Source organism: Parus major, chromosome Z, assembly GCF_001522545.3.
Source record: "Parus major isolate Abel chromosome Z, Parus_major1.1, whole genome shotgun sequence".
Taxonomy (NCBI): domain Eukaryota; kingdom Metazoa; phylum Chordata; class Aves; order Passeriformes; family Paridae; genus Parus; species Parus major.
In genome coordinates, this window is record NC_031799.1 from 73,987,706 (window position 1) to 74,001,251 (window position 13,546).

The 13,546-nt window shown below is 46.5% G+C and overlaps 2 protein-coding genes across 3 annotated transcripts; both read right to left on the reverse strand.

Annotated features, from left to right (window-relative positions):
- Window positions 1-214: 214 nt before the first annotated feature.
- Window positions 215-10,127, reverse strand: CCDC125 (coiled-coil domain containing 125). Of its 2 annotated transcripts, XM_015615576.2 has the most exons (13): window positions 10,036-10,127; window positions 9,485-9,861; window positions 8,334-8,392; window positions 7,615-7,701; window positions 7,090-7,125; window positions 6,706-6,783; window positions 5,956-6,041; window positions 4,372-4,454; window positions 3,722-3,837; window positions 3,107-3,214; window positions 1,953-2,124; window positions 673-806; window positions 215-580 (listed from the first exon to the last, which is right to left on the reverse strand). In XM_015615576.2, the coding sequence occupies exons 2-13, from the start codon at window positions 9,753-9,755 to the stop codon at window positions 299-301; spliced, it is 1,512 nt and encodes a 503-aa protein (XP_015471062.1). In that variant the 5' UTR covers window positions 9,756-9,861; window positions 10,036-10,127; the 3' UTR covers window positions 215-298. The 2 variants fall into 2 exon arrangements, with proteins under 2 accessions (XP_015471062.1, XP_015471063.1); XM_015615577.2 differs by lacking the exon at window positions 7,090-7,125 and having other exon boundaries at window positions 216-580.
- Window positions 10,128-10,539: 412 nt separating this feature from the next.
- Window positions 10,540-13,543, reverse strand: AK6 (adenylate kinase 6). The gene is made up of 5 exons (XM_015652145.3): window positions 13,458-13,543; window positions 12,789-12,881; window positions 12,012-12,070; window positions 11,786-11,931; window positions 10,540-11,672 (listed from the first exon to the last, which is right to left on the reverse strand). Exons 1-5 carry the CDS (start codon window positions 13,483-13,485, stop codon window positions 11,483-11,485), a joined length of 516 nt encoding a protein of 171 aa, XP_015507631.1. The 5' UTR covers window positions 13,486-13,543; the 3' UTR covers window positions 10,540-11,482.
- Window positions 13,544-13,546: the final 3 nt, after the last annotated feature.

Below are 13,546 nucleotides of genomic sequence, written 5' to 3' on the forward strand. Positions count from 1 at the left end.
GGCCCTGCTCCCGTGACATCACACCCACTCAATGACGTCACTGCCGCTCCATCAGCCCCCCTCAGGCCCTGCTCCCGTGACATCACACCCACTCAGTGACGTCACCCTCCATCACTGGACCCTGTGGGCTCAGGGAAGCGCCAGCACACCCTTCCCCAGGGGAACTGAGGATCTCCGCTGCGCCCGCGCTGTGACATCAGCCCCACAGTGATGCCATCACAGCACCGTTCTTGGTGTTTCCTTGAGAAGCTTTATTTCCATAAAACTACAAAGTTTTAAAAGCTGGTCCCACGCACGTTTACAGTGAGAGCTCGCACGGTCGCTCAGCCCTCCCGAGCGCTGAGGGCCAGGAGCGCGCCCGTCGGAGCCTTGCGGCCCGCGGTGCTCCCGTGAGGGGCAGGGCAGCGAGGCGATGCCCGTCGGTGTGAGGGGCGGCCGGGGGGCTCTGGGCTCCGAGCCGACACCTGCCCGCCATGTCCCCCCGCTCCTGCCCCGGCCCGGGCTCCGTGGCCTCGGCCGCCCGTGCCAGCATGTAGCTGACCTTGCGCTGGTGCGCCAGGGCCTCCTCCTTGTCGTTCACCTGCCGGGCCACAGAAAGGAGAGCAGGCCATGCTCAGCTCAGGCTGTAAACCCAGCAAACACGTGCTCCGCAAGGGTGAACCAAACACTGACCAGGTCTATCAACATCCGCAGGATTTCGTGGGCATTGTCCAGCTCCTCCAGCTTCCTGCAGTCCCCATCTGACGAGAGCAGGCTGGACAGCTTCCGACCCAGGTTGTTCTTGCTCCCCTGTAACTTGACACGCTCTAAGGAAAACAAAAGTGCACCAGAATTGCTCAGGAAGGGAAAAACTACTTTGGGATAAAGATGGATCTGGATGGTCTCATCAAAATGGGCAATGGGAGCTGCAGGTTCTTCTATGCATGCACTGCAGGCTCCTGCCTCGCAGCACTGCTCCTGCTGTCACATAAAGCCTACACAGACTTACACGTGGACACACTGAGAATTCTTCTTGCTCCATGAAAAATATACTTTTGACACTCTAGTTAAACAATAATTTGTGCTAATTTGTTTTTAAATGGTAAGTAGCCTAAAAAACCCAAAGATCCTCTGACACAGGTCACTTAAAGTTTTCAAGATTTCCAGAAATAGCAAAATACATTAAAATTATGGAACATATGTGCCAAGTAACAAAACCTGAAAGCAATGGTGTCAGTACAGGGGAAACAGCTACTCAAGGTTCTGCTGTTGTAGTGCAGCAGTGCCCAAGGAATCTGGGAGACACACCACACTTCTAAGCCTGGCACCTCCTGGCCAGTGGTCAAAACAAATATACTGTGCCATTCCTAAAGTCTGCAGTGGTTTTGACCATGATTTAAGCACTTAAGTACTTTTCTTTATCCCTTTATAATTTTTAAAAGAATAAAAGATCATTAGAATTATTCCTCCTTTACAGATTGAAATTTTTCCTCTTTTACAGGGCTTTGTAATTCTGTATTAGTGTAAGAACACTAATAAACACTAAAATTGAGACACATGCATGATAAAAGGCAAAAAATCTTTTAAGAAAAAAGCCAGAAAAAAAATCTATTTAGTACTTCAGTGAATCATGGAATAGCCATGATTAGAAGACAGAAGATACCTTAAAGCTCATCTTTTTTCATACCTTCCACTAGACCGGGTTGCTCAATACCCCATTTGGAGCTAAAAAGTTCCAACTATACTTTTTTTTTTTTGCATTTCCACTCCTTCCCCAACGCTTCCATTTTAAAAAAACCCAAACCCCAGAGAAGTTGCTGGTAGCATCTAGAAGAGCCCAAAGTCAGCTTTTCTCAGCTGCTGTTCATAGCCCTCGGTCAGCAGCTGAGCCACCAGCACGTTTCAAACAGGGAGAGGGGTTCCTGCTCCCTGCTCTGCCAGCCAGCCCCCAGACACACAGACTGCCCAGCTACCAGTGCCTCGCAGACGTCTCCAGTTTGCAAATTTGGTTTCCTTCTTCATGTTCACCACTTCTGCCAGCCTCAGGGCCTGGTCCTTCCTCTGCATCAGCTGCTGCTCAAATGCAATTCTGAAGGCATCTGCCATGATATATGCTTCATCCTTACTCTTCTTCAGGTTGTCAAGCTGGTTTTAATTCAGGGAAAATTGAAAGCCTATTAGCTAATTTGGAAGCAAAATCAGAACTAAAATGAATCTTAAGACACAGCTTGAAAGTAAATATAATCAAGGAAGTAGCAGGAATCAGCGGGTTTTCCTGACATGTAAAGAAATGTATTTTGAAATGTGTATTAAAGTCCTTACTCTTCATTGTCTGCACATGTTCACACCCCCAGCCACCTACACAATCATCTCTGTGTGTTTGTTTATCTCTGCAGATGTACAAGAGCTCAAGGAGGGAAATAATATCCTGTCACAACTGGGCCAGGAGAAAAAGGAGCAAGAGACCAAAATCCGTTTCAGGGATCGTAAGGGACAGGCCAACACCTATTTTCAAAACCATTTACTAAGCTGGAAGTTCTGCAGCAGGAGCACAAGGATGGCTCCCACATTTGCAGAATCAAATACAAATGAGAAGAAAAATTCTAAATCCACACAATTTCACTAAATAAAAAAAAATTAGGAGCTTGGAATTCACATCATTGACTTAGGTGTGAGGTAAACAGATATTTTTCCAGCCAGGTCAGCTTGCTGACCTAGCTGGGTGAGCGGGCTGTGGGTGCTGATGCCAACACAAGGGAGAGGTGAAATGCACTGCCAGGAAGGAAGGAAAAGGTTCAGTGCCAGTCCACGTGCACAGTGTGTACATTCAGGAGGGCATATACTTAGGGTGTGCTCCCTTTTTTCAGATTAAAAAATACAGGCAGAAGGAAAAAGAATGCAAAAAATATAATTTTTTTAGCTAGTAAAGTTGAGTAGATGTAACTACATTTTTTTTCTACCATCAAGAATTATGGCATTACAAGCATCACAAACAAACTTTACATCATTTGTGAGACTGACTGTGAGACACCTGAGTTTGTGTAAGCAGCGGCTGAGAGTTTCTGGCCCTCTCTGGACAGGTGCAGGAGCACTCCCCCCTTGTCCCCACCCAGCCAGGCACTGTCACCTCTTGCTTGAGATGGAGGAGCTGCTTCCGAGCGAGAGCTGCCACTCTGGCACAGGGACAGGGCTGCCCCTCAGCAGGACTGCAGGTGCAGGCTCCGAGCACTGCCAGCTGAAAACCCAAAGCAAACCACAGCTCAGGATCTGCTCACAGAGGAGCCAGCACAAAAACCCACCCTGGAACCACACAGGGAGCGCCAGGCAGCGGGAGCAGGTGCGGGAGGCGGAGAGGAAAGCTCCTGACTCACAATGACAGGTGTGTTTTCAGGCAAAACCCGACAGGTGGGTGTGCCACACCCTGCAGCCCTCACTGGGACACTACTGGGCTCAGTGAAGCACGAGGACGCAGCAGGGTTTAAGAGCTAGGAGGAAGAAAAACAAGCATCACAAGCATCATAGCTTGTGAAAAATAGCCTGATGCCTTCTTCTGTCTGATCTTCCTTTGCAAGGCGCAGCAGGAAGAGGAAAATGATTAACAGGCATGCAAAAGCACATGCTAATTAGCTAAAAATGGGTTTAAATAAAGAAATATGTAATGAGCAATGAATTTTCTCTATGTGTTTTGAAACGAACATGTCTCTAAAGCAGCCACTTGGAAAAACACGTAGGCAATACTTACTTCAAGACCTGTAAAATCAGTAATGTCACTTCTGTTCAATGACATGTTCTCCTGAAAAACTTTCTGTTGTTTCACATCGAGCATTGCAAGGAATTCCAAGCACTGCTGCTTCAGGACTATAAATTAAAACAAAGAAAGAGATGACAAGAATCTGCTGCTCAGATTTCCTAACTTCTGAGCTCAACTACACCTGAACGAAGCAGTTTTACAGTTCAAGCATCAGTTTGGGAACAAGATGAGAGTGTAGAAGTAGAAACTCGTATCCCAGTCATTTCTCCTTCTGTGTTCTCCCAGAAGTAATGGCCCACTTAGAGAGAGACCATTTCCTGTATTGCTCTGCCTCAGGACTGAGTGCTCATCTCTTTGTACACTTAAAAGTCAGGCAGTGTCTCATTTAGAACAGCACAACACTGGGGCAGGAATGACTTTAAAGCTTTTTGGAAAGCAAAAATAAAGGAAAGGGACTCGAGTCCTCTGATTAAGTGGCTGTCCTGGCTGCTTTCCAGTTTAATTTCCAGGCTTCTGCATATCCACTAAGATCAGCTGCCAGTAGCAAGACACTGATCCCCACAGGAAGCTTCCATCACAACTGAATCCTGAATTATTCCTGAAAAACAGTATATTCAAAGGAATAGCTGTTGCTGGCTTACTTGCATTTTCAGCTTTAAGTGTTTTAACTTCTCCTGTCCTCAGTTTCAACGCGTCCTTAAGAGCTGCATTTTCACAATATATCCTGTTGAAGTTAGAAAATTACTTTACTATATTTTTTAAAATGTTTTTAAGTGGGCACTCAATAACTTTAAAAATAACCTGTTAAAACATGGTATCTAATATTTCTGCAAATTAAAATTAGGATTACTTAAAGGATGGAATAAAAAAAATCAAAAGTGAAAGGAGTAGATATAAATAAAAAAAACCAAAACCAAAAAACCACTCGTGTAAGTAGGCAGTGCCCACAGCTTTAACAAGAGATGAATGTAAGTGCTACATTTCCATAAGAAACACTAAGAAATTGGTAATTATGAACCTCTGAAACACTTGCTAGAAATATCCTACTTCCTTGAAAGAACAAAACTGGTATTAGAGGTGTGACAGCTCAGGTCTGTAAACTTCCTGTAGTCTGAATCCTGTTTTCAAGAACAGCTGTGCCTTCAGGTGCTGCAACGTGAGAACACGCAATATGCACTGATAATGCACTTTTCCTTGAAGTATTTCCCTTTTGAACAGAACAGTGGCAATCTGATGTCCTAAATGTCAAAGCAATACAATTTATTTGGTGCATCTCCTCAGCTGTCAGTAAATACAGCCTTGTCTGAATTATTTCACTCCAAAAAAAGCCAAAGGAAAATGCACCTTCTTTTTGTCCTGCTGCCTCAGATGTCAGAAAACTATCAGAAAAATATGAGATGTTTTCCAAAGCAGGCTGAGCCCCTGTCAGTTTTCTGAAGCTATGTCTGTATGTTTCATCAGTCAGCACCAGTTCTGTGCTCCAAAGTGCTCATCTGCACTTCCAACCTCCTCAGCCAGGAAAGCCAGAGAGCTTTTCAAGAGGCATCCCTTCACAAATGTATCTATGGAACAATTTGCAAACTTTTGGCTTATTCTTTGATTTGAAGTTGAAACATATTTAAATAAATATGCTACATATGCTGAATTGTAAAAACAACAGCAATAATTGTAATAACAAATAATGACAATAATAACTGCTCTGATGGGTAGGCTTCAGAGATACAATTTCAACATTTAAATGAGGGAGTCTGCTAGTGCCATTTCTCAAGGTCTGTTATGTATTATTAGTTTAGTGCCTCTGGCACATTCTTCTTGCCCAACCACACCTGCTGTCCACCCAGAGTGACTCTTATTTAACAAAGAGCCTCCTGATCAGCCTCTCTCTAAAGCACTGCATTTCACCTGTAGTCACGCCCAGACCTACAGTGCAGGACAATAAAGAAATGATTAACCAGGAAATCATATTTCCACATGCATGCATATGCCATTATTTTCTCTGCCTCGTCTAGAGTTAAGGTAAATAAGGATAATCAGTCCCCAGCTGGCTAACGTCATATGATGAAAAAAAAAACCCTCAGCCTAGCAAAGCCTGACTCCAGACACCAAACCCCCAAAGAACCTGAGGAAGCAAGTTTGGAACACAAAAGAGATGACAAAGAGCACTCAGTGCAATTTTTTTAAAAATCAAACAAAAACCCCAATGATACACAGTGTAAGCCAAATACCTGTCATATTTTTCTGTCCAGGTGTCTTCTATGTTTTTAAATCTGTCCTGATCAAATTCAATCTCCCACTGCAAAATATTTATTTCCTGTGGAAACAAAACAAGCTTGGAGCAGCTCATTACAGAGTTCCCATCAGAAGGATGCCAGGGGTGCTGGGCTTGGCAGAGATCTCAGGGGCAATCTGTGACACTGCTAATAACAAATTTGGTACCAGACACCAGAGTTTCTGCATCACTGGCCTATGGACTTTGTTACAGAAAAATGCTTCCAGAGGCTTCCACCAAAGATAAAGCCATGCTGCCACATCTCCCTGTCCCACCCCTGTTACGTGGAACAGAACAGTAAGAGCAAGAAAGACAAAAACTCAGTTTAACAAGGGAGCTCAACGCCACCTCCTTTGCACCTTCCCTACTAAAACTGGGCAGCCATTTCTCAGAGCCCTTGGGCAGCCTCAGCAGAATCACTGAGGGCTTGTGCAGCTCACTCTGAGCAACTGAAATCCACAACAAACACCAGCTGAAAGCACAGGAAGAGCTCTGGCAATTTTCTGATATTAGTATTAAAGCATGAAAAGGCCTAGATCAAAAGACTGATAAATTAATATTTCCCTTTCTACTAAAAAGGAACAGAAACTCCTTTAACAAGACCCCTGGAATTAATGTCAGGTATGCACTTCTTTAAATAAACAGTCTGGTAACCCCCTTTTAATAGCCATGGGCTTCCGTGTGTGAAGGAAACACCCACACTTACCTTCTCTAGAGTCCTCTTTTCTTCCTCAGTTTTCTGAAGCATTGCTTTAGTATGGCTCGTGGCTTTATCAAACACTGCCTGCAAATGTAACAAACAACCAAAACCCAAAATGCAGCTCTGCATTTTATACTCCAGGCAAGTTCTGTGATTAAACTGAGTTAATTCTCATGCCCACATTCATAGTTAAACAGCAGGCTGCAGAAGATCAGCGACTCGCTCGTGAGCCCCAGAGGGTTCTGATCTCGAGTCTAACTTGCACAACAAACTTGGGTTTCAAACCCATAACCCCTGCTAGTGAGGGTGTAGCATCATTTAACTTGAGACCACGTCTTCTTCGGGGCTCATGCAGGAAATCACACCCTAAAAAACTGGGTTACAACACACCTGAGCTCTGATCCAGGCCTGTCTTGCTACGAATATCTGAGGGGAGAAACCAGACAACCAGAAATGGGTTATGTAAGTAGGCTAAATCCCAGGAACCAATTTCAGCAGAATTTGTTATGAAAGAGAACAAAAATACTACAAATGGTGAACAAAAGAATGACCTGACATTTAAAGCATACAGATGGAGCAATCAATTCCAAATGCTCATGCTTTGCAGCAGGATTCCGAGCACTGGCAAAATCTTCAATACAAGGGACTGGAAAAAGGCCTTAATTTTATGTTTAGTAGATAAATCCTGAAGGATCCTCAAAGATAAAATTATGAGAATTGCTACAACAGTAAAGTCTTCTTAAATAACACACTAGTTCCAGTAAATTGTAGAGGCAAGTCTGTAGACACCTGCAGACTCAATGATTTAAATTGCAGCCCTGGGAAGGCCTTAAGGTTTTGATGAGGAGTAGCAGAAGATTTCCTCTGTTTTCCTTGTTACCACCAAGTACCAAGTGATTTCTGAACAGCTCCTACCATGCTCTGCAGGATTCTTAGAGCTTCATCTTTTCCTTCAAGCTGTCTTCGAGATGCTTCAAGCTCAACTTTCAAAATTTCAAGCTCCTGAAGCAAAACAAAGTAGATACACTGAGTAAAATCCAAGGTAATTCTGTCAAGATTTGACTGTAAAACCAATGTAAATTTGCCCTCTTCAAAAAACAAACCTCTGCTTTACCTGTTTGATGTCTTTTCATGGACTCACCTGGGGTTAAAGAACATAGTGCAGATGGAAAGAGTATTTCTACAGCTGAAGTCAGCTGGCTGTGATGCCAACACCTCAACGCTTTCAACCACAGTAAAATCAAAATGCACTGTTAAAAACAGTACATTTTCTTGTACTTTCAACAAAAATGCAGACTAAAAATACAAAGATTGTTTACACTACAGATTTTCAAGCCCCAAAGCTTAATAAAACATGAACATTTGCTGGAAAACTACAACAATGCCTTCAATATTCTTTACATCTTTAAAAGTACTTCCTCTGCCCCCTCAAAAAACCCCACAAACAACCCCCCTGGAATATTAAGTCCACCTCACACTATGGTTTCCTGATGTGAAATTTAATGAGGCTTCCAACTCCCTCTTTAATTTCAAGAACATGGATCCATCTGAGTTTTTCAGCATGCCAAGATCCTCTTGCTACATTGAAAGGAAATGCAGATTTGGAGAGCAGCACCCTGGGCACTGTTACCAACCTCCAGAGCGTCCCGAAGTTGTTGCTTTAGCTCTTCATTTGACACTTCAGTATTAGATTCTGTAGGATTAATAGAGTAGATTAAATAAAATATTGTAATATTTAAAGAAAAAAATAAAAGTGAGGGTTTTACCCTGCAAACGAATAACATACAAAGGTGAATTTTCATCTTTCTCTTGGGTTTTTTTTTCTTGTGGAGCTAATAAAAAGATTTAAGAAACACATCAATACAAACATCAAACACATTGCTTCACAATTAAGGAAGTGAAATGGGGGGAAAATATCTGTTGTAAAGAGACAGAAAGTAAAGGCAAACATTTTATAACTTCCTTTAAAATAAAGCCAACAAAACTGCCATCTTGATTAGAAAAAGAATTAAATTTTTTATGTTATTTTCTGATTGTAACTTTGCAACATCCACGCTCAAAAAAACAGCTAGCACTGTTTAGAAGTAGGGGCAATTTTCAAGAGACAGAGGTAGCTCAGGTTACTGAGAAAGGATAATGGGGAAATGTTTAAAGGAGAGAAATAAGCAAGTTACACAGAAATACCTTGGTCAAAAGACTCAAATTTGACAGGAAAGCAGCCAGACTGTAATGAGCAGCACTGCCTACACCTGACTGTTTTTACAGCAGCATTGCTTTCACAAAAAAGGGAGATGAATGCCAATGCAGGTTCTAAAAACAACTCCATAACCCCTAAAGTAAGCCAATTCACTCATTTCAAGTAAAGAGCAAGTAAGATTTTGCATATTTAGCTACAAGCTTTAGGTACTATCTCTGGGAAGACTTTGACTTACTTAAAGCAGGAATCCAAGCAGTGCCACTCAATTTCATAGACACATCTATACCTACACCCACCACAGGGTGCTCTTTGCTAAATGTCGCTGTCAAATGCAAAATCAAACACTTTAAAACTGGACATTTTACACTAAGAATGGTCACTGCCATGACCACTGAGAAGCAGTTCTGCTGCTCGTGTTCTGGGAGGAAGGTGGAGGATCCCATCAGGAACCCTGCTCTGAATCCTTCGGAGATTTTGGCAGGTGGCTTGAATTAAACTTGGTGACACTTTGTGAGGCAGCTGAACTGCTCACTTTCACTGACAAAAATCCTTCTTATGGTGAATAATTAACTTCCAAAGCACTCTTACCACAGCTATTCTGTCGTGTGGAACTAGAGGCAGGTTTTTTGAGTGATCCATCATAAAAGCTGTTTCGTTTTGGACCAGGAAGAGCTGCAGCATCGCTTTCTTCTGCTACCTTTGCCGACAAGGGGGAATTACAAGTCTTTCCAGATCCCTTCCTAGATCTAATTGAGTAGGAATTTTGTAAGTTTTCCCCTTCATAAACACCTCCCGGTCTTCTCCCAAATCCGTTTCCCAAGTCTCCACGTGTCATGTCATCCTCCTCTTCTTCCTCCATCTTCTCCTCCTGGTTTTTTTCGGGTTTTTGGTTGGTTTTTTTTTTTCCCCGACTGAGGGCCCCTCACCTACCGGCGAACAGCGCCTCCCGCAAGAGCAGATTTTATCTGGAAAAACAGGAAAGCTCCGTGTTTGCAGCAGCCGGGCGAGGCTGGGGGAGCGCCGCTGCCCCCGCGGCGAGACCCCGGCCCCGGGGGGACACCTGGGGGGACATCCCCCCTCGGGGACACCCTCCTGGGGGACATCCCCTCCTCCGGGGCCCGCCCGAGCCCCCGACCCACCTGCGCGCCGCGGTCCCGGTGCCGGTGCCGGTCCCGCCCCGGGCGGGAGGGACGGAGCGGCCGCGGGAGCCGCCGGCGGCTGCTCGGAGGGAGGGGTTGGTTTGGTTGGTTTGGTTGGTTTGGTTGGTTTGCTCTGGCTGCTCTGGTTTGCTCGGTTTGCCCTAGCTGAGCGCTCCGCAGCGCAGCCCCGGCCCCAGCGCCGCCCGCAGCGGCCGGGGGTGACCGCGGGTGTCACTGCAAAGGCGCTCGGGGCTGTCCCCACACCCCACAACACCCCCATCCCACACCAGCCCACCTCTGCCCGAGCCCACACAGCGCCTGGGCACAATCCTCCCAATAAACACCCTGCTTTTCACCGCTTCGGTTTGTAATATCATCAGGGTTCTGTCGCAGTGTTGCTCCGCAAGTGCCACCAGAAAAAAACAAACCCAAAAAATCAACCCAATAGCAAATCTGGAATAAAAAAGTAAAAACATGTAACAACAACACTCTTCACAAGAGAAATTTTCAATAAAGTTGTTTTACTGTACAAACTCATGTATGTAAAAGGCTTATAAGCACGCACTCCCTACAGTCCCTCACAAGGCTGTCTTTCCAAGCAAAAACAAGAAAGGTTTTCTCTTCCTTGTGCAGCCCTGCCCCCCTGGGGCCCAGGCTTTAACAGCAATCAGAACAGATCCCCCACAGTGTTTTATTATCCGTGACCACGTTTTGGATCACTGCAAGTCCATCCTGACAAGAAAAGCATTTCCTGGGTAATCTTGCAGAGATGAATACGTTCCATAACTGGGACAGGAGATGGGAAGACAGAGAAAAAAGGAAAAATAAAGTTTATTGTTAAACACTCCAGACCAGTGCTCACATACCCAGTGTTTCCTTACACAGGAACAAACTTCCAAAACTCTGTGCAATCGTTTTAAAATAACTCTCACATCACTTCTTTTCCCTCCAAAGCAAAGGACCCACGTTAACCTGTACCAAACTCTCTCACTCTGCATTACCCTCACATGCCCAAGCCCACAGTGGAGCACTGCAGGTTTTAGTCCCACAACTCAACATAAAACCAGCTCCTTTCCTGGATACTGTTCCACCCTCTGGAAATCAAATTTGCCTCAACTGCCATTTGTTATCACAATTTTAAAGTTTTCTTACAGGGAATTCATGGTTAGCTTTTAATTTTAAGGTCCAAAGAATTCTCAGTTACTGAACACAACTTCTGCTACTCAGAGCAATTGCCTCATTTCCATCCTTTCAGTCACTTGTATCAGTTCTGCTGCTTCTCAGGGTGCTGTTATAAATCATCACAAGCTGGCTCCTCTGAACTTTCCTCTACCCCCCAGACAGCTACAGCAAAACTCAGGTTCATTTATAATACAATAATTATGAATATCATTTATTAAACCCTCCCTCCCAAGAAGAGATCCAGCAGTTAGTGTTTCACCAAAAGTCAGTTATTGTCCTTCATCCATTGCTCAATCCATTGCATAATCTGATCCAAATTTCTCTCTAGGTCCTCTGGAGTGTTGCTGGGTAACTGGTGTACAATTTCCCTTTTATATGACAACACAGCTTCCTCATACAGAGTCTGAAAAATTTCACACTGAATGTTGTCCTGCAGCTTCTTCCCTGTGTAGCCCCTAGAGAACAAGAGCAGCAAGAGACAGTCTGAGGCACAGAGAAAACAGCGGTGTTTGTTTGAGGATCAGTGATTTCTGCCCTCAGAAAGCCCGGCAGCAGCCCAGGGACACACCTGCTCTCCAGCCGGTCGTACAGGCAGGAGTTCTCCGTGCGAAGCACAAAGACGATGTGGAACCAGCGCTCGGGGAAGAAGTCACAGCCGTGGTAATCCACAATCACCCCTCCCTCGCTCATCCTGTCCTCCAGCTCATCGATCACCTGCACAGCGACACGGAGGGCAGGCTCCCCTGGCACTGCGCAGCCAGAGCACAGCGGGGAGGACCTGGGGCTGCACTTACCCTGTCCTCATCCAGAATGGGGCAGTCGTACTCCTCATCAAAGCCTTCATACAGCTCTCCTGCAGCACACAGAGCCCCCAGATGGTTGGTGGGTACCAGAGGAGTTACCACAATTCATTTGCCACAATTCATTTACACTGTTACGTTTGTCTCAGGAGATTGCAGGCAAAAGGCAGAGTTCAGGGCAGGGAACATGGCATGGATTTGTTTACAAATCCATGTAAGGATAACTTTGTTATTTATTGCTTTGCACCAGGTATGCTGCTACAGACATGCCTACTGAAGAAAATCGATTTAATACACAGAGTCCTGGAATGGTTTGGGTTGGAAGGGGCCTCAAAACCCCCCCATTCCCACCCCAGCCATGGCAGGGCCAGCTCCCACTGTCCCAGGAGCTGCCAGCCCCAATGTCCAGCCTGGCCTTGGGCACTGCCAGGGATCCAGGGGCAGCCCCAGCTGCTCTGGGCACCCTGTGCCAGGGCCTGCCCACCCTGCCACGGAACAATCCCTGCCCAAGATCCCATCCAGCCCTGCCCTCTGCCACTGGCAGCCATTCCCTGGCTCCTGGCCCTGCAGCCCTTGTCCCCAGTCCCTCCCCAGCTCTCCTGGAGCCCCTTTAGGCACTGGAAGCTCTGAGCTCTTCCAGAACCTTCTCCTCCCCAGGTGAGTCCCCCAGCTGTCCCAGAGAGGAGTGCAGGGGCTCCCAGTGCACCAGACACCCCCAGCAGAGCCACACGAGCGTGTCCCCGTGCTCAGGGGACTGCTGTGACACAGCACCTTCCTTGGCCAGGTCCCCCACGTTGATGTAGCTCAGCCCAGCTCTGGATGCCAGCTCCTTTCCCAGCGTGGTTTTCCCAACTCCCGGAGTGCCTGGAGACCAAACCCACAGCACAAGGTAAGGGGAGAGCTCGCAGGTACCCTCCAGCACCCCTCAGCAGGGGAACTGGAACCTTCTGAAAGCCCACACTGCAGAGGTCAGGGGATGAAAAAGGGACAAAAAGGTGCAGGACAAAGAGAAACGGGAGAGCGAAACAGGAAAACAGGGGGAGAACTCTGACTGTGTGCAGGAAAGTCATTCACACAGCGAGGGTTCGAAGGGCAATCTCCATATATCTGAAAACCCGCAGGTAACACGGGGGAGCCCCACGTTCTCATGAAGGAGTGGAGCTGCAAAACCTCCCCGCGCTGGGACCCCACACCCCAGATCAGCCAGGCTGCTGCCTCACAACCTAAACCACCCCGGGTTGTGATGGGGCCGGGGTCACAAACCCCAAATCCCTCCATGCTGGGACCCCACTCGAATCACCTCGGGCTGGGCCAAGGCCAGAGGTCCCCAGTGAGCCCAGGCCTGGACCTCACACCCCACATCACCCCGGGCCTGGACCCCACAGCAGCCCGGTCTGCGGTGTGGGCCGTGCCGTGCCCCGCGGTGCCCCCGGTGCCCACCGGTGATCAGCAGGTTCGGCCTCCTCATGGCCGCCGCCCGTCGCCTTGGAGACACGTGCGCGGGGGCCTCCGCCGCCGCCGCGCGCGCC